Raw genomic sequence first — 18,589 nt, 5'->3', positions numbered from 1 at the left:
CCTCACTTGTAAAAATCTAAAAAAATGACCTTTAGGCAAATTATATTCATTCATTCATTCATTTTCCATGCCGCTTATTCCTCACGAGGGTCGCGGAGGTGCTGGAGCCTATCCCAGCTAACTTCGGGCAGTAGGCAGGGGACACCCTGAATTGGTTGCCAGCCAATCGCAGGGCACAAATTATATTTTATTTGTAATTGTTCAAATGAACAGAATTTGTTGTCAATATACACATTTTTAATCGACTCTATACCCATCTGACGCCATTCCCTCAAAACTGGATCCGTAAATGAGGGCGCGAAAGCATGATTATGCCACATTGGAGCATGTACAGCAGTACTAGGGAGATTGCAAAATCTACGAATCTGCAACCAGATTTTCTGAGCGTGCAGCATAAAAAAATGTTCTCCTCTCTGAGATGACAATGGTCTAGGCGAGGAAAAAAAGAATTGCCCGGAGAGATGTTTTTGGGACCAAACTATGTTCTATTGTCCACCAAGAGGGAACATTCTCTAATGACACCAAGTCAGGATTAATTTGCCAATACACCATGACTCTTACATTGGCGGCCCATTAATAATGCAAGAAACATGGTAGGCCGAGACCTCCACATTCCTTGGATTGTTGGAGGTATTGTTTTGCAATTCTATGCGCCTTATACCCCCAAATGAAAGCCAAAATAACAGAGTCAATCAACTTAAAATACTTTTTGTGTATATATACAAGAATGTTCTGAAATAAGCAAAGAAGTCTTGGTAGGGAGACCATCTTAATTGTATTTATTCTTCCAATCATTGATAAAGGTAGCGTTCTTGTCTATGTTCTGCTTTAGGGCATTTAATCTTTCTGTAAAATTTTGTTAAAGTAGAGAATTTGGATTTTTTGTAACTCTGACACCTAAGTATTTAACAGTATCTGAGATTTTAAACTGAATCAAAGCTGCAAATACAGGATCTAAATCTGTTGTAAGGGTCATTAGGTCACTCTTCTGCCAGTTGATGGTATACCCACATACTGCACCAAAACTAACAAATCTAACAAATTGGGAATAAAATACTCAGGGTCTGACATGAAAATGGCAATGTCATCAGTATAAAGTGATATTTTATGTTCAACACCCCCTATCACTATGAGTTTGATAAGTTGATTTTCTCTTATGATGATGGCCAGGGGTTCAATCGCCAAAGCGAATCGCAGAGGTGAGAGCGGGCACCCCTGACGAGTGCCCCTCTCTCGTAAAAACGGGCATGATCTGTCTTGGTTTGAAACACTTGAGGCAGAGGGGCATAAATAAGCCAACCGAACCCAGGATACAAAAGACTCACCTATCATGTTTACATTATACACACACTCAACACAGACAGGTTTTACCTCTGCTAGACACACTAAACACGCTGGAGTTAATTCTCGTAGCTGGTGGGAAACGTTAGTCAGAGTGTTTGCTAACTTTTAATGTTGTATAAATTAAGCCTGTCGCAATATGCAATAATTTCATTTATTGCGTGATAAATAAAAATGAAGGCGGTAATTTTTCCGCTGCGATTTATCGCCTCGTGTGCACGTGCGTGGGCGCGTGCGGCAGACGTGCTGTTAAAAGTTCGGATTCCTCGTTACCAACTGCGCAAAATGCATCTTCGTTCCAGGTCCGGCAAAAACTAGCGCCGGAGCCAATCGTTCCCAATTTTATCCTATTGTTCGTACGTATAACAGCCGCGTCAGTGCTCCGGAGTGACTGTGGACCATCTATGGAGCGCCGGTGTTGTTGACGTGTGGGCACTCATGTCAGGAGTGACAGTTCACGCGGGGCGGCTATTTTTCGGCACAACGCCGGATATTTACAACGAAGTCCACCAAAACATTGTTACCGACTTGGCTGCAACGAACAACCTCGCTTTGACAACGAACAGTTGCTTCAAACTCGTCCTGTTTATGAAAGTCGATTTTCATATGCTGGTGTGTATCAATGAGCAGACGTGACTTCAGTGGCGCTTGCTAACTTGTCACACACACTAGATATCATGAAATGGCAAACTAGATGTGCTGCGGACCATGCCATTGGCTACGTGAGCCCAGAGTGATTATGGGACACGTAGTCCATACTACATTGATGAATTCTAAACTGTCATGACTGAATGGAAATTAAGAAGGCCAAATCAATCCATACCAGTGACTATAGATAATGTTGCAAATATTGTTAATTCAGTACGTGACACAGATGGATTCGGACCACAAATAGGATGTCTTGCTCATGTAGTAAATCTAGCTGCTAAGAGAGCTGTAGCAATCAACAGTGTGCCCTGGCTCACTATAAAAACAGTAAAGATTGTTCTCAGCACTTATATACAATTTTTTTTCAGATCAGTAAGAAGTAAGCACATAAATATTATGCACTAAAATGCATGTTTATATGATGGCAGTTTAATTTTTGCTCGTTAGCAAAAAAAAAAAAAAAAAACGTGTGTATGTATATATATATATATATATAATTTTTTTTAAATTTTTTTTTTTTTTTTATCGTGTCCCCCATATAAAAAATCGTACCGAACCATGACTTAATTGTATCGTTGCATCCCTATGGAACACCATTGCAGAAGCGATGACGGGAAAAGTTTTCATTTGCCTAAATGCTTAAGTTATTAAGTGCAATTTTTTTTTTTTTTAAACACAATTTATTTTATTCTGTGTTTCTGTGCGGTATCAATATTGTTTGTTTTTTTACTTAAGAGGCATGGTCTATTGTTTTTAGTTGTGATTTCTTAAAAAGTATTTTTGAATTTAAGAGTAAATATTTATCGCGTTTAAATGGGTGTACTTGATCCATTACTATATACTGTATTCTCACTGTGTTATTGTAAATTGGTTAAAAAAAAATGGGGGGTGCGCAATATTATTGCATATCGCAATAATTTATGAGAATAATTATCGTACACTAAAATTTGTTATCGCGACAGGCCTAGTATAAATGCTAAATCATATTGGAGGTATTGCCTCCTTGGCAGCCAACTTCCACAAACATGTTTTACACGTCTATTGGCCCTCCTCCTCTAAGCCGTGACAGTCTGTAAATTATCTGTAGCCGAAGTACCAGCATTTTCGTTTTCTTCAATTGGGAAAAAGTTCAGGAGTTTCACTTCCTCCAGCCATTGTGTAATACAACTGAATCACTGACACTGAGCAACAACCGGTGTAGGAGGGTTGAGCCTTTCAGCTGCAAGCGAGGGATTTCTCCCTCCATTTTTGGGACATGAAAAATAGCTAATACCATAGGGACGGTACGATGGAAAATTTCTACGGTTTTGAAACCGTGATGTTTTCATACCACAGTATACAATGAAACTGTTAATCGGCATATGTCTAGTGACGGCATCCACTTAGATTCTTCCCACGTTGCATCGCAAGGGAGAATATTAAGTGTGATGTAGATGAAAATCTGTGGCCAAACAGACAGCGCAGGGGACGACCACGAGAGGGAGGACGACGACGACCATTGAGGTCGAGTCTGTATTGGATATAACTTTCCCGTTTTTGCGTTGATGTGTTTACAGTGTATTTTGCTGTATACATTTTCTTTTTACTGTGATGTTTGGCAGTTATTTTATATTTTTGAATAAACATGCAGTAACAATTGCCATGAGTCAGTATAGGTCCATCAAACATATAAACATTTTGACCAGCAGTGTTTATACAATGCCATAGAAACAGCATTTTGGGAGCATTGCCTATTTATGTGAGAAAATGGCTTAATTTTGATACATGTGTTTTGGGAAATATATCACCATTTGCCGGTCAGCCATCGTGACGTGCTGAACCATCCAGGTTATTTTGGCAAATACATGTAGAGCTCATGGAATGTGATTTCCATTTCAAGAAATTATCCAAAGCAATTGAGAGGAAAACTTGTGTTTTGAGCTCTTGACTATTTATATGAGAAAGAGATCTAGTTTGAAGCATAATTTAACTGTTTTCGGAGAGATTTGACCTTCCGCAGGTGAGCCATAGTGTTGTGCTGAGCCATTGGACTATTTTGCCAAACACACTTAAAATTTTCAGTATGTGATTTCTGTTTCAAGAAATGAGCCAAACCAATCGATAAAAACTGTAATACAGCGGTCTTAATCTTTTCTGCCGCTTTACCTGTAATCTGTGATCCTGAATTTGTTTAAGGATGGAAGCGAAGAACCACCAGGCCCTCTCATTCAGAAAACTCCGATCATTCTGGCGAAGCCCCCTGGGGAGAGGGTAATGTAGTTTTTCTTCAGATATGAACCCCTTGATCAAAATGTCCTTTTTGTGACTCCTAGTGTACTTACTGCATGATATTATAAAATTACAATTATTTAATTATTCAACCCTTTATGGGGCACTCATTTAAATATTGTTAGATTAAAAAAGGGTAAATAAGCAACACTAAAGTGTTATTTGAGGGCATATCCTGAGTGTATTTCGATTCTTTATTCATTTTTATTTGAATAATTTTGTATTCAATATAGTGGTGTGCGATGTGGGGAAAAATATCATGATGTGGGCCATAATCTTGTAAATGTTAATATATTGATATATGTACTGTATGTACAGTGCCTTGCAAAAGTATTCGGCCCCCTTGAACCTTGCAACCTTTCACCACATTTCAGGCTTCAAACATAAAGATATAAAATTTTAATTTTTTGTCAAGAATCAACAACAAGTGGGACACAATCGTGAAGTGGAACAAAATTTATTGGATAATTTAAACTTTTTTAACAAATAAAAAACTGAAAAGTGGGGCGTGCAATATTATTCGGCCCCCTTGCGTTAATACTTTGTAGCGCCACCTTTTGCTCCAATTACAGCTGCAAGTCGCTTGGGGTATGTTTCTATCAGTTTTGCACATCGAGAGACTGACATTCTTGCCCATTCTTCCTTGCAAAACAGCTCGAGCTCGGTGAGGTTGGATGGAGAGTGTTTGTGAACAGCAGTCTTCAGCTCTTTCCACAGATTCTCGATTGGATTCAGGTCTGGACTTTGACTTGGCCATTCTAACACCTGGATGCGTTTGTTTTTGAACCATTCCATTGTAGATTTGGCTTTATGTTTTGGATCATTGTCCTGTTGGAAGATAAATCTCCGTCCCAGTCTCAGGTCTTGTGCAGATACCAACAGGTTTTCTTCCAGAATGTTCCTGTATTTGGCTGCATCCATCTTCCCATCAATTTTAACCATCTTCCCTGTCCCTGCTGAAGAAAAGCAGGCCCAAACCATGATGCTGCCACCACCATGTTTGACAGTGGGGATGGTGTGTTCAGGGTGATGAGCTGTGTTGCTTTTACGCTGAACATATCGTTTTGCATTGTGGCCAAAAAGTTCAATTTTGGTTTCATCTGACCAGAGCACCTTCTTCCACATGTTTGGTGTGTCTCCCAGGTGGCTTGTGGCAAACTTTAAACGAGACTTTTTATGGATATCTTTGAGAAATGGCTTTCTTCTTGCCACTCTTCCATAAAGGCCAGATTTGTGCAGTGTAGGACTGATTGTTGTCCTATGGACAGACTCTCCCACCTCAGCTGTAGATCTCTGCAGTTCATCCAGAGTGATCATGGGCCTCTTGGCTGCATCTCTGATCAGCTTTCTCCTTGTTTGAGAAGAAAGTTTGGAAGGACGGCTGGGTCTTGGTAGATTTGCAGTGGTCTGATGCTACTTCCATTTCAATATGATGGCTTGCACAGTGCTCCTTGAGATGTTTAAAGCTTGGGAAATCTTTTTGTATCCAAATCCGGCTTTAAACTTCTCCACAACAGTATCTCGGACCTGCCTGGTGTGTTCCTTGGTTTTCATAATGCTCTCTGCACTTTAAACAGAACCCTGAGACTATCACAGAGCAGGTGCATTTATACGGAGACTTGATTACACACAGGTGGATTCTATTTATCATCATCGGTCATTTAGGACAACATTGGATCATTCAGAGATCCTCACTGAACTTCTGGAGTGAGTTACTGCACTGAAAGTAAAGGGGCCGAATAATATTGCACGCCCCACTTTTCAGTTTTTTATTTGTTAAAAAAGTTTAAATTATCCAATAAATGTTGTTCCACTTCACGATTGTGTCCCGCTTGTTGTTGATTCTTGACAAAAAAATTAAATTTCATATCTTTATGTTTGAAGCCTGAAATGTGGCGAAAGGTTGCAAGTTTCAAGGGGGCCGAATACTTTTGCAAGGCACTGTATGTGGACGCCAGGTCTTTATTGGGTTAAGTTTATTTATGTATTCTTATTATTGCTTTAACTACCAAAAAAATCTCATGCCTTATAAAGGATTAATAATGCAATTCTACCACATAATTCTGTAATGATTGTTATTTAGCTGTAATTGTTTTTGTTACACTGAAATGTCTTAAATCATACAAAGCCCAGTGTGAAATACTGTACACAATGTTCCCGTCTTTTGACTTTATACTGATTTTTTTAAATTTATTTTTTTATTATGCTTGGTATACTCTTGAAGGCCAAGCCATCACAGAATACGCCCATCAGTGGAGCACCAGTTCTTGACAAGCCAATAATGCTCATGAAAGCTCGGGACGATGCAGTCAAGCCTGCGACTCCTCCAGAGGCAGCACATCAGCCTTCTGGTCCTGGGCCTTCTAAAGTGGAGAGGGAAGGCCAACGGCCCACGCAGCCTGTCTATCAGATTCAGAACCGAGCAATGAGTGCTTCCGCGACAAGCAGCGCTGTGGATCGTAGGTTATCAGTGATTTCACTCTAAAGCATAGAGAGATTTCTTTAAAATAATACAAAATAAATGTTCTTATGGCAGCCTTGGTTGGTCAGTCCAAACTCATCCCCCCAGAGAAGATGAAACACAGCATCAAGCTTGTAGATGAGCAGATGAACTGGTGTGACAGTGCCATGGAGGTAAGATAATTAGTTTGTTGACTTTCATTTCAAAACCTTTAATTGTACTATGTTATGCAGTACCTGCGAGACCAAACAGATATGCTGGTGGTGGGAGTCATTGGACTGCAGGGAACTGGGAAATCAACTGTCATGTCTCTGTTATCAGCCAACACTCCCGAAGAAGACCAAAGGTAATGATAACCACAAAATGTACTGTGAACTGTCCATGATCTGCTTGCTAATGGAGTCTTGTGTTCGCATAATAATTACTGTATAGTCTAAAACGGGGATCCCCAACAACCAGGCCGGTTCCGGTCCGTGGTGCATTTCTAACTGGGCCGCAGAGAAAAAAATAAATAATCTGTTAACGACCGCAATCTGGGCACATCTCTTGACACATCAATATCCCTGTCTACTCTATAGATACAAAATTAAAATGGAGAGTCGTCATTGAAATCTATTGGAGCTAGCATCTGGCATCTATTTTTTATATATGTGTGTTAGTGCTGCAACGATTAATCAATTAACTCGAGTATTCGAATAGAAAAAAAGATTCGAATTAAATTTTGCTGCTTCGAGTATTCTTTTAATTAAAGTGGCGTTGTAATGGATGGTTTTTGAAAGTGTTTGCATTTAGTTTCATTGATTTGGCTGAATACACGGCCCTCTAGTCTGCCTCATTTTACATGGCCAAATCCAGCTGCTCCCTGTTAAGACCAACATAAGCTAGGTGTTTCTTTGAGCTAATGTTTTTTAATGCATTTGTAATTTAGTTTAAAGGTCTATATAGCCATTTTTTGTGGGAGTATGTGTCTGAACCATTTGTTAAGAGCATTGTAGTAAAAAAAAAAAAAAAAGGTGGTATTTTATAGCATTTAAACTAGTGGACTTTTGCTATGTAAGTTAGCCAATTGTTCTTTTGTTTTACATATATAGATCCTTATTTTTTTCTTTTTCTTTTTCCGTTTGAGGCCCAGCTCAGGTATTTTGATTTTTTTCATGTTTATCCAATTACTCAATTATTCGAACTAGTTCTAAAATAATAGATAGCTGCAGCCCTAGTGTGTTATCAAGCAAAATGAAATTTTTAGGTAAGAAATAAGATTTTTTAAAAATAAAATCTAGAAGTTTTTGAGTGAAAACAATAACTTCACTTCTGAGAGGCAATTGTTGGCTGTTTTCAACAATGTACAATTGTACAACGAAAATAAAGACATTGATTCACTGAAAATGGTTCAGTATTAGATGAAATGTGTTGTTTTCTGGTGTATATTTATAATTGCTCCTTACCTAAAAAAATGTTTCATCCGATTACTCGATTAATCAATGGAATTTTCAGTCGAATACAGTCGATTACTAAAATATTCGATAGCTGCAGCCCTAATATGTGTGCTTGTCCTCGATAATGGTGAAGGCGCATCGAATTTGTTCCCGGAAATAATAAGCCCACACATTGGCGAAGATGACTGAAAAACAGATGTCGGTGGACAGCTTTTTTACGGGGTAAAGGCCACCTGATGAGCCAGAAAGGAGCCTACAACCAAGTCCATTCTGCATAATATGTGGCTAAAAGCTAGCAAACGAGGCAACAAAAGTGAACGCACTGAGAGTTTTTATGCCTCGTGTTGAACCGTATTGCCAACACCAAGAAACCTTTCATTGTTGAGAAGAACTCATTCTGCCTGCAACCAAGGATATTTGCCACCAAGTTTTAGGAGACGTCGCTGTTAAAAAGGTTAATTCGCTGTTAAAAAAAGATTAATCCAGCATATATAACGTTTTCCCCTCAATTAATGTTTGTTTTTAGCCCCTTGTGTTATTTTTTTTTTTTTTATATTTACTGTAATTTAGTGCCACACATTGCCGACCCGTGCGAAAAAGGCCCACATCACACCGGTCCGTCGTGCAAAAAATGTTGGGGACCAGTGTTATAAAGTAACCACACTCAGTAAAGTGCACCATAAAGATTGAAGTATAAAAGAAGCAACAACAACAAGTATTTGTCTGCAACCCCTGCAGGTTAGCTCTCTACTGATAAATGTATAAGGAGGAAAAGTCTGAATTTCGTCAAGTGTGGCAATTCATTCATTTGAAAGTGCATACAGTGGTACCGCTACCTAAAAAATTAATTGGTTGTGGAAGTAGTTTTGTAACCTCAAAATTTCTTTTGCCTGTAAATGCTCTAGTCAGTTCCAAGCCCCGCAAAATTCAGACATAAATATTTTTTTTATCCATCGAAATGCATCGAAACATGTACCAAATATATGTTACGATTAGATAATTGCGCAATAAACATAAAATCGGAGTTGTACTTGTGCATAATGTAAAAACCAACAATAAAGAATAAAAGTTCATACACACATGTAAAACTGTCGGAACACGAGGGGCGAATGAAGAGGACGCTGGGATTCACACATACAGTCGAGGTCCCTCTTAGCCATTTGGATGCCAGGAATGCTAGGCAATAGCCAATGGCAGGGCAGCTATAAGTATGTTACGTTCATTAAACTCTGGGAGCTGCGAGTACCAGCCATACTGTATTTTTGCCTTTCGTATCTTGTAATTTATTTCGCAACAAGAGGCAATATTTTCCTGAAAATTCTGTATGAAATGTTTGCTGTCATCATCATCGGTATCATTGACAATTACAAAATGTGATATGATTAGCCCGAAGAAAGAAAGAACCAAAGAAAGACAAGGGCAGACGGGAGAAGCATATGCTTATCAATTCAGAGACGTTTGTAAGTAGATGTACCACTGCTCTTTGCACAGCCACATTAACTCAGAAATTGTAGTCCCTACCTAGGAACATTTGACAAAATTAAAAGTAAATGGAGGATCAAATTATATAATTGATATTAATGATATGAATGATAGTAATATTAACATTTATAAATTATAGTTATTTTGACTATATTTCAAATACACATTTTCATTTGTAATGTAGACCTATTTGGACCTCTCTGGTTTTATACGTTTGTTAACTTTAATGAATAGCGAATCATTAAGGGAAAAAAAAAAACATTGAGATCCCAAATTTAGGACATATAGCATAGCTACTTCCATCATATTTCATGCAGCAAAAATAAAAAGCAAATTTTTTAAATGAAGGTGATGAGCAAAGTATTAATAAAAAAATGAAGCAGGTTAGCATTAGAGTAGGGACTGAAAACTACTATTTGCAGAAATAGTCTTTTAACCCTTGAGAGTCGAAGGACGCGCCGGCGCGTCCTCAGCGCACGTCCTCTTTGAAGCGCCCTCACGTTTTAATTACGTCACCCACATGCCGTTGGTTGGTCTCGTTTTAAAGTGCGGAAGTTGCGGTTTACCCTCGTTATTATTTGAAGTCAATCGACCAACTAAAACGTGAGATATTGTCATTTAAGTTTGATAGTTTTATTGTCCTCTCAAAAAAACATTAAAACGCTGCATGGATCATTTGTTTATGTCTATATTTCGATCACTTCTTGTCCTTTTTCAAAACGGAAGCTCCATGAAAAAAAACACAAATCAAACGAACCCTTTCGAAGTCACAGTGGAAGCACAAAATGCGTTTTTTTTTTATAAATAAAACTGCCGTGCGAGGTTCCACCGAACGAGAGGGAGGAGTGTTCTGAAGCAGCGAGGTGGCGAGCGGCGGCCGTTTGGATCAAGCAGCGACTTTGTGTGACTTTGAGAATGAACGGAAAACTAAATTTAGCGCAAGCAATTGTGCTTTTTGATCAACTTGAGGAAGAGGATGGTCTAAATTCGTCATCATCGTCTTCTTCGGAAGAGTCCTCGAGTGAAGATAGTGACGGATTTGAACACGTGGGTGACGCCATCGACGAGCAGAGGTAAGCCAACTCACTTTTTTTTTTTTAATGCCGAAAAAGTTTCTTTTGAAAGTTTCTTTTGATATTGCAAGACAAAGTTAATTTTGATGCAATATAAGTGTGTGTTTGTGTATATAATAATAAAATGTGCATATCAGATCAAAGTCGTACGTGCACTGTGTGTATCCCAGGCAGGAATTTATAATTTGTGTTCTTCTTTCTATATGTAGATTAGGGATGTAGCACATATTCATCAGCTATGGTATTGCTATGGTATTCTTTCTATTGTCATACATATAGATTTCCATTATTATTTATTGCTTTATATATTTTTATTTTATACTTTATTATTTTCATAAATACTGACTTTTTTTTCATGTACATTTATAGTGACAATGAAAAATCTACATTCACTGCCCGAATGGAAAGAGGACGAGGGAGAAGGGGTCATCACGGAAGAGCGATGAGATGTCAGCGGAGGAGAGGCTGGAGAAGTCAGCGCGGCAGAAGCCGATCACCACTGGCTCAGCCTGCACCTGTGCCATGGAGCACAGAGCAAGACACAGACACTGCCCCACAGTGCAGCCGGTTCACACCCCGGAGACCACCAGGACCTCAGGTGAATCGTGACCATGCATACACCCCAAAAGAACTTTTTGACCTGTTCTTCACCTCATCGACACTGATGAATATGTGCAAACACACAAACCAGTATGGCAGAGTCCGAAAAGAGATTGGGAAAAAGTTTGTGTGGACAGACACTACAGTGGAGGAGCTTGAAAAATTTATTGGACTCCTCTTGTACATGTCTTTGGTTTCACTTCCAACTGTGCAAGATTATTGGAAGGCAAGGAATTCCAGGACGTAACAGCTTTTCAGAGTGGCATGCCTGAAAAAATTTTAACTTGTTTATTGTAAATATTTTTGAAAATACTTTTTTTTCCAATGCTATATATATTTTTTTCCCCACAATCAGTCTTCTCAATTTGTGTGTATAAATGTGTGTTCAAGAAGCTTGATTGTGTGTACATAGTTTTCATCAGGTGATGGGCCGCAATACCTAAACTCATAAAGAGATGGCCTCTAAACACTTTTTGTGTTAGATTGTATATATTTTTTCACTGTTCTTCAGTGTTTGGTCTGCTGTATATAACCTGTTTTGACTAGAGCATGTATAAAAGCAAAAAACGCCTATGGCTATACCTGTTGTATATGTTGAATTGTCAAATATAAGACTATTTATTCTAAATTTTTTTGGTTGAATGTTCATCCTAACATGTTGAATAAATATTATAAAGTTTCAAAACGGTTCGTTACGCATGTTTGGTTGTCAATTGGACATCAATATTAAAAATTTTCACAAAACGATTTTGGAATTTTTGGTCTTTTTGGGCCCAAAATGATGATTTATAATTGGTCAGTGAAGGAAACAACAGTTTGGACATGAAGTTCAAGGTGTCACAAAAAAAGGGACCAAACCAGGCCATCGTAAACAATTCTTTCTTTGAAATATAAAGGCAACTTCAAAGGCATGCAAAATCAGACAAAATAGGCCCAGACCTTAAAGGGTTAAACTGTTTTGCGATTGCACGCATCTTGAGTTTATCCACTTGTTCAACACACGGGGGTGTTAATGTTAAAGCAACCTACTTGTGTCTAGTCTAGCCTAGTTCATTTGTGCAACATTTGAAATCGGTGTGTGTAGTATTGTACTGGACTTGGGTTTCTCTCCGTGTATATAAAAGAACCCAGCCAGACAAGTCGTCGTTTCTCAGCTGAGAATAGTGGCTCAAGATTTCAAATTGCACACTTTGCATGATTCCCTTATTTAGTTATTACCAAATTAAGTTTTCCCTTGCAGATGTCAGTTCTTAAAGCATAGAATTACAAAAATTTGGTACTGACATTTCAAAAATACACAACATAAAAAAAGATTACAAAATAAGTGAATAACTTGACCCACTATAGTAAAAAGCCTGTTCAAAATGCAAATAATATTCTGCCACTGGATTACACACACCTCCTTTGTACTTTAATTTCTCAGTTTGTATTCTATTTTGTTGTTCTGTCACTTTCTGTTGTGTTCTGGATGGTAATTAAAGGGACCAAAACGGGAAAGACTTTTCTCAGACTAGCCACTGATCGCAATGTGAAAAAAGAGCTTTGGGCTCAAACGGAAATTAGACCAAGGTAAAATTTTCCAAAGCACAAACCAAACCAAATACAGGGTAGGTGAACGTTCATGCACTTTTGTGCACTTATTCTGATACGTACACCAGACTAGAGCTGTGTTGCTGATGCAGTTTTTAAGTTCACATTGTCAATTTACTATCATATACTAGTATATTTTTGTATTCCCACATTAGCTGTGATCTCAGAAAAGTGCTCGCAACAACATAAGAACTCATTTGAAAGTTGACTCCCTTTGTCAGTCACATTCTTGTGCACCACTATTAGAAACATACACATACACGCCTATATGGTTGTGTATGTGTACATAGTAATAATTTTGAAAAGTTGTTTGAAAAGTAGCTTGTGCGGCAGAAAAGTGTGGGCACCCCTGTTCTAGAATATGTATCCTTGCTATTGATGTGCACAGGGGTTACGTATTCAGAGCCCAGACGCAAGAGATTAAGGAACGAGGTGGAAATCAGAGCTCAGGAATTGACTTCTTCATCACGCAGGAGAGGATCATCTTCTTGGACACCCAGGTGGGGAATTCGGAATTACTTGAATTGGAAGTAACGTGGAACCTGTGAATATGACAAGAATAGTATAATAAACCAAGACAAAACTGTTTGCAGATAATAGCCACTGTTTATAAATCATTCATAAATCATATTTATTCACACTCTTCCCGTATTTATACTTGACATGTATGTTCTTATATTTTTTAATGTGACTTGATTTGAGAATTAGAGTAAAGGGCATTCTGATTGGGATGTACACCCGCGGTCAAAAGATTTGAGAGACATTCTCATCCAACTGAATGCTGAAGTGTCTTAAAACATTTGACTAGAGGTGCAACAATCGATTAATCCACAATTAGTTGATTAGCAAATTGATCGACAACTATTTTGATAACCAATTAACCGTTTAGGGCCTTCACCTTAAGCTTGTCTAAATACTTGAAATTATAACATGCAGATAACTTCTCAGTTGTAAATAGCACCACCTTTCTTCATTATACAGTAGGGGGTGTGACATAATATCAAAATGTTGATATATCATACTTTGTATCCAAAAAGGTTATCGATATGCACCTGCCAAGAATCGAGATATCGTTTTAAAAAGGTGTCAATGTTTAAAAAACAAAACAAAAAAGAGGAACCAACAAGTTGCGATCTAAATCCTCCACCATAATAGTGTCTTAGTTTATTCTATGGCTACCGTTGTAGGTGCTCGACACCCAATCCATTTAGACTGGGAGGGGCGAATGAATGTTCATTCATTCGAAACCAGTGCATTCACAGTCACTCTTTCCTATTTTGGGGGCATTTAAAGGTTACTTTCTGTTCATTTTAGAATGTTTACAAGTCACTTCCTATTGAGTTTGAGTCACTGCCTATTCATTTGGGAAATTCCCAGGCCCCTTCCTGTTCTGTAACCCAAAATCAACAGGAGGTGACCCATAAAAAGCCCCAGAATCTACAGGAAGTGACCCACAAAATCCCCCCAATAAGCAGGAAGTGATTGAAAATCAAAAAGGTAATGACCTGAAATGCCCCCAAATTACGTCGTTGCCTGGCATTGGCTGCCGCTGATAGCCACAGACGTTCAATCCGTTTAAAGTGGGAGGGCTCCCAGTTCAGATGGATTGGACGTCTGCTAGTGATAAACTCATTCCAATTCAGAGCAGAAGCTAGTTTTTCGTGTTTATTAGTTGTTATGTAAAATATCCTAGAATGATTTCCTGACCAATGTATCGATAATCGTTGTATCGCCATATCATGAGATCGTCGTTATCGTGAGCTTTGTATCGCAAATTGTATCGTATCGTTACCTACCAAGAGGTTCCCACCCCTATTATACAGGCGTACCTCGATATACGATCGCTTAGACACGCGATCTTTTCGACATCCGACATAAAATTTGACTTGCCATTTGTTTCTACATCCGACGGCATGCTCGAAATACGACGATTTATGGACTTGGTAACACTTTACAATGAGGGTCCCTTAATTAACATTAGTTAATACATTTTTAGGCAATAACTTATGTTTAAGTAACATGACAATAATTCATTTAATCCCTTAACTAACATTTTTTATATAATTATCATGAGTTAATGCATTAGTTAATGCATTTTAAGACAATAACTAATGTTTAAGTAACATTACAATAATTTATATAATTGCTTATCTAACATTTATTAATATATTATCATGAGTTAATGCATTAGTTACTGCATTTTAAGACAATAACTAATGTTTAACTAACATTACAATAATTTATATAATTGCTTATCTAACATTTATTAATATATTAACATGAGTTAATGCATTAGTTGATGCAAAACCAGACAGTAACTAATAGTTTGGTAAAATTAGAATTATATATAGGCCTATATAGGGTTAGGGTTTAGGGTTAGGGTTTGTTAACTTAAGCATTTACAATTTCTTAGTTAAGGGACACATGTGCTACACTTTACAATAAGGGTCCATAAAGCATTCATTAATGGGTAATAAAGGTTAAGGAGGGGTAACTCAAGCATTTATAATTTCCTATTTAGGGACACATGTGCTACACTTTACAATTAGGGTCCAAAAAACATTCAGTAATGGTTAATTAAGGTTAAGTAATACCAATGAGGTACGTTCACATGAAATAATACCACACTTAAGGTTAGGTTATAATATATAACATATATAATAACATTAATTCACATATACATTAGTGCATTAATAAATAGTTATTCATGTATACTGGTACTAGTAAGTGAATGTTATTGTAATTATGTAATTATGTTATTTTAAAATGAGAAACATTGCTCTGTGAGCCCTTGGGTGCAGCTAACCTAACCTTAAGTATGGTATTGTTTCATGTGAACGTACCTCATAAGTATTACTTAACCTTAATTAACCATTACTGAATGTTTTTTGGACCCTTATTGTAAAGTGTAGCACATGTGTCCCTTAACTCAGAAATTACAAATGCTTAAGTTCCCCCCCTTAACCTTTATTAACCATTACTGAATGCTTTTTGGACCCTTATTGTAAAGTGTAGCACATGTGTCCCTTAACGAAGAAATTATAAATACTAAGTTAACAAACCCTAAACTCTGACCCTAAATAGGCCTATATATATATATATATATATATATATATATATATATATATATTTTTTTTTTTTTTAATTTTACCAAACCATTAGTTACTGTCTGGTTATGCATTACCTGATGCATTAACCCATGTTAATTAATATATTAATAAATGTTAGATAAGCAATTATATTAATTATTGTAATGTTACTTAAACATTAGTTATTGTCTAAAAATGCATTAACTAATGTTAATTAAGGGATCCCTATTGTAAAGTGTTACCATAGACTTCATAATGTATTGACGGGACACTGGGTGCGGGGCCGATAAATAGGGGGGCTGCATTGTTGGCGAGGCCATCAAAGCTGACCGAGTGGAATCACAGACAAAAAGCTTTTTTCGTTGAAAATTTTTGTGAATAAATGCTTAAATCCCCGAATTCTTTATAGATATGGACGTAAAACAGTCTTGAGTCTTGGTTAAAAGAAAAAAAAAAATGCAGTTAGCGTTTATTTTACGTAAATATGTCGAAGTACAATGCTCGTTTGTTAGTGAATGTAGCTATCAGCCGCCTGATGTAAACGGAGCTTTTCTGGTGAACATTCTTGTGAATAAATGCATAAATCCCCGAATTCGTTACAGATATGGACGTAAAACAGTCTCAATTCTTGGTTAAAAGCAAATTAAAAAAACGTGCGGTTAGCATTTGTTTTATGTATATATGATGCCAATGCAGTAGCGGCTAATTTCTCCCATTGATGTTTTTCACAACGTTTCAAAATGCATGCATGGTACGAAAAATATAATAATTACCTTGAATCCTCAAACAAATCACTCCTGAGACGATCCTTCCTGTTTGTATGCGGTACAGCTTTCATACTTTTTCAACAGAAATCGGGCATTAGATCACTGCGTGCGTGTGTTTGTGAATAGTTCCTCTTGATTTGGGCGGCGCCCCCTACTTGAATGCGAGACTCGGTGCATGAGTATGGACGATTTATAAGAGTGCCTCAGTTTCTTTTTTATGCTGAAAGACAGTCGCACAGCGGATTTTCTTGTGAGAAAAATCAACACTAGTTCTAAGAAGATTAGTGTGTGTGTGGGGGGGATGACGCTTACCATTAAAAGGAAGGAAGATGGAAACGAAAGAAAAATATGACCATGGTGTGTGCATCCGTGAACTGGCTCGACAATACGGCAGTAGAATGTCGATCACGACGGTCCTCCTCGACCTCCGTGCGCCAGTGTTTATAAGTTAAGGTGACAATTATTATTGTGGTACCATCACCAAAGAAATCGCCCGCTACGTCAGGTTTCTAATCATTTATTCCATCAAGTTGTGCAACACAACACTCCTACTCTCCGCTGCAGTTGACGCCAGTGACCAGCCAGCAGCAAAACCATTAAAAGAGAAAGTAAAATAGAACCACACTCTTTCTCACCGTCACATCAGCTACACGGTGCGTTCAGGCACAGCAAAAAATGTCCGCCACATTAGAACTCGATTCGTTACATTATTATAGGTATTATTATGTTATTATTATGATTTTTATTTATAATTTATTTGTTTTGCTGTGTGTAGTTGCCATTTGTAATAGTGCAAGCAGTAATTATTAAGGATTTTGTGTAGGTTTTCAGACTGTGTAACGAATTAGTGGAGATATAATGTCCTGCTCGACATACGACCATTTCGACTTAAAAACAAGGTCCTGGAATGAATTAACTTCGTATGTAGAGGTACCACTGTATTTTTGCATAGTAAAAGTAGGACATGAACAAAAATCTCCTTCTACTTTGGGAACAATTTTTGCAAATTTTTGGACATCTTACTGTCTAAACTAGCCTCTTGACGCTTTATTGCCAAATGTATCACATTTGATACACCTAAAATTTAATGATTTTGGGAGCAATTCAGAATTTTGACATTTCTTTTTGGGAAAAAAAATGATGAATGCAAATCAACACTTACATCTGCAGGTTCCATGAGAGGAAAAAACAGGATCTTGCTAGAGTTATAGATATTAGAGCTCTTATTAGGACCTTATTTTTCAAATTTGGGGATTCTCTGATAATTGCTTCATGTTGCAGGTCTTTAAGGGCTAATAAGGCTGCAACAGCTTAACAATTAAATCGATTAATAAATTAGTTGCCAACGAATTTGATAATCGATACAGTTGGGTACTTGTTTAGTCAGGAAGCGTTGATAAAATATTATTGATGGAAATTGTAAGTGCCTAAATAACATTTGAATAATTATTTATGCTAATTGTAAATAATTTATTTGGTTCTATAAAACTAGTTGTTAGTTGTTATTTACTAAAGTAAGAATTGCTATTTGTTATTCGGATTTAGTGGAGCAGGTTTGTGACGTCATTTGCACGATATAAGTTGGGGCAGCGGAGGCTGTTATTGTGAGTAGTGAGTTGGCGTGACGATAGGAAGTATTAAGGATAGAGCCTATGTAATTTTTTGATCTACGTTCTTTATATCTACCTCCTTTTCTATCGATCTCAGTTGCTCTTTTTTTGTTTGTATTTAATGTCAAGCCGTGGATTAATTTTTGTTTCATTAAAGAACTGGCATAAGGAGAGTGTTTCTTGGCTCGCTGACCGGCGCAGTGAGGAGGAAGGCAAGAGCTAGC

The 18,589-nt window shown here is 37.5% G+C and overlaps 2 protein-coding genes across 7 annotated transcripts in view; both read left to right on the top strand.

Moving 5' to 3' along the window:
• Positions 1-18,589, top strand: part of smg9 (SMG9 nonsense mediated mRNA decay factor) — a 42,798-nt gene that overhangs the window by 4,864 nt on the left and 19,345 nt on the right. For all 6 annotated transcript variants that reach the window (XM_057833711.1, XM_057833710.1, XM_057833709.1 and 3 more), the window contains 5 exons: positions 4,165-4,239; positions 6,482-6,716; positions 6,794-6,891; positions 6,952-7,064; positions 13,288-13,399. In XM_057833711.1, the coding sequence (XP_057689694.1) occupies positions 4,165-4,239; positions 6,482-6,716; positions 6,794-6,891; positions 6,952-7,064; positions 13,288-13,399 (633 nt within the window). The remainder of the gene's footprint in view (positions 1-4,164; positions 4,240-6,481; positions 6,717-6,793; positions 6,892-6,951; positions 7,065-13,287; positions 13,400-18,589) is intronic.
• On the top strand, positions 10,167-11,747 carry LOC130914498 (uncharacterized). Its single transcript, XM_057833743.1, has 2 exons — positions 10,167-10,709; positions 11,079-11,747. Exons 1-2 carry the CDS (start codon positions 10,552-10,554, stop codon positions 11,554-11,556), a joined length of 636 nt encoding a protein of 211 aa, XP_057689726.1. The 5' UTR covers positions 10,167-10,551; the 3' UTR covers positions 11,557-11,747.

Source organism: Corythoichthys intestinalis, chromosome 4, assembly GCF_030265065.1.
Source record: "Corythoichthys intestinalis isolate RoL2023-P3 chromosome 4, ASM3026506v1, whole genome shotgun sequence".
NCBI lineage: Eukaryota > Metazoa > Chordata > Actinopteri > Syngnathiformes > Syngnathidae > Corythoichthys > Corythoichthys intestinalis.
The sequence above is the reverse complement of the archived record's forward strand: the minus strand, read 5'-3'. Positions and strand labels throughout refer to the sequence as shown.

Excerpts from the sequence above, each read along its gene's own strand:
- LOC130914498 (XM_057833743.1), top strand. The coding sequence starts at position 10,552 with ATGAACGGAAAACTAAATTTAGCGCAAGCAATTGTGCTTTTTGATCAA. Across the intron at positions 10,710-11,078 it reads GACGCCATCGACGAGCAGAG|TGACAATGAAAAATCTACAT; the intron begins GTAAGCCAACTC and ends GTACATTTATAG.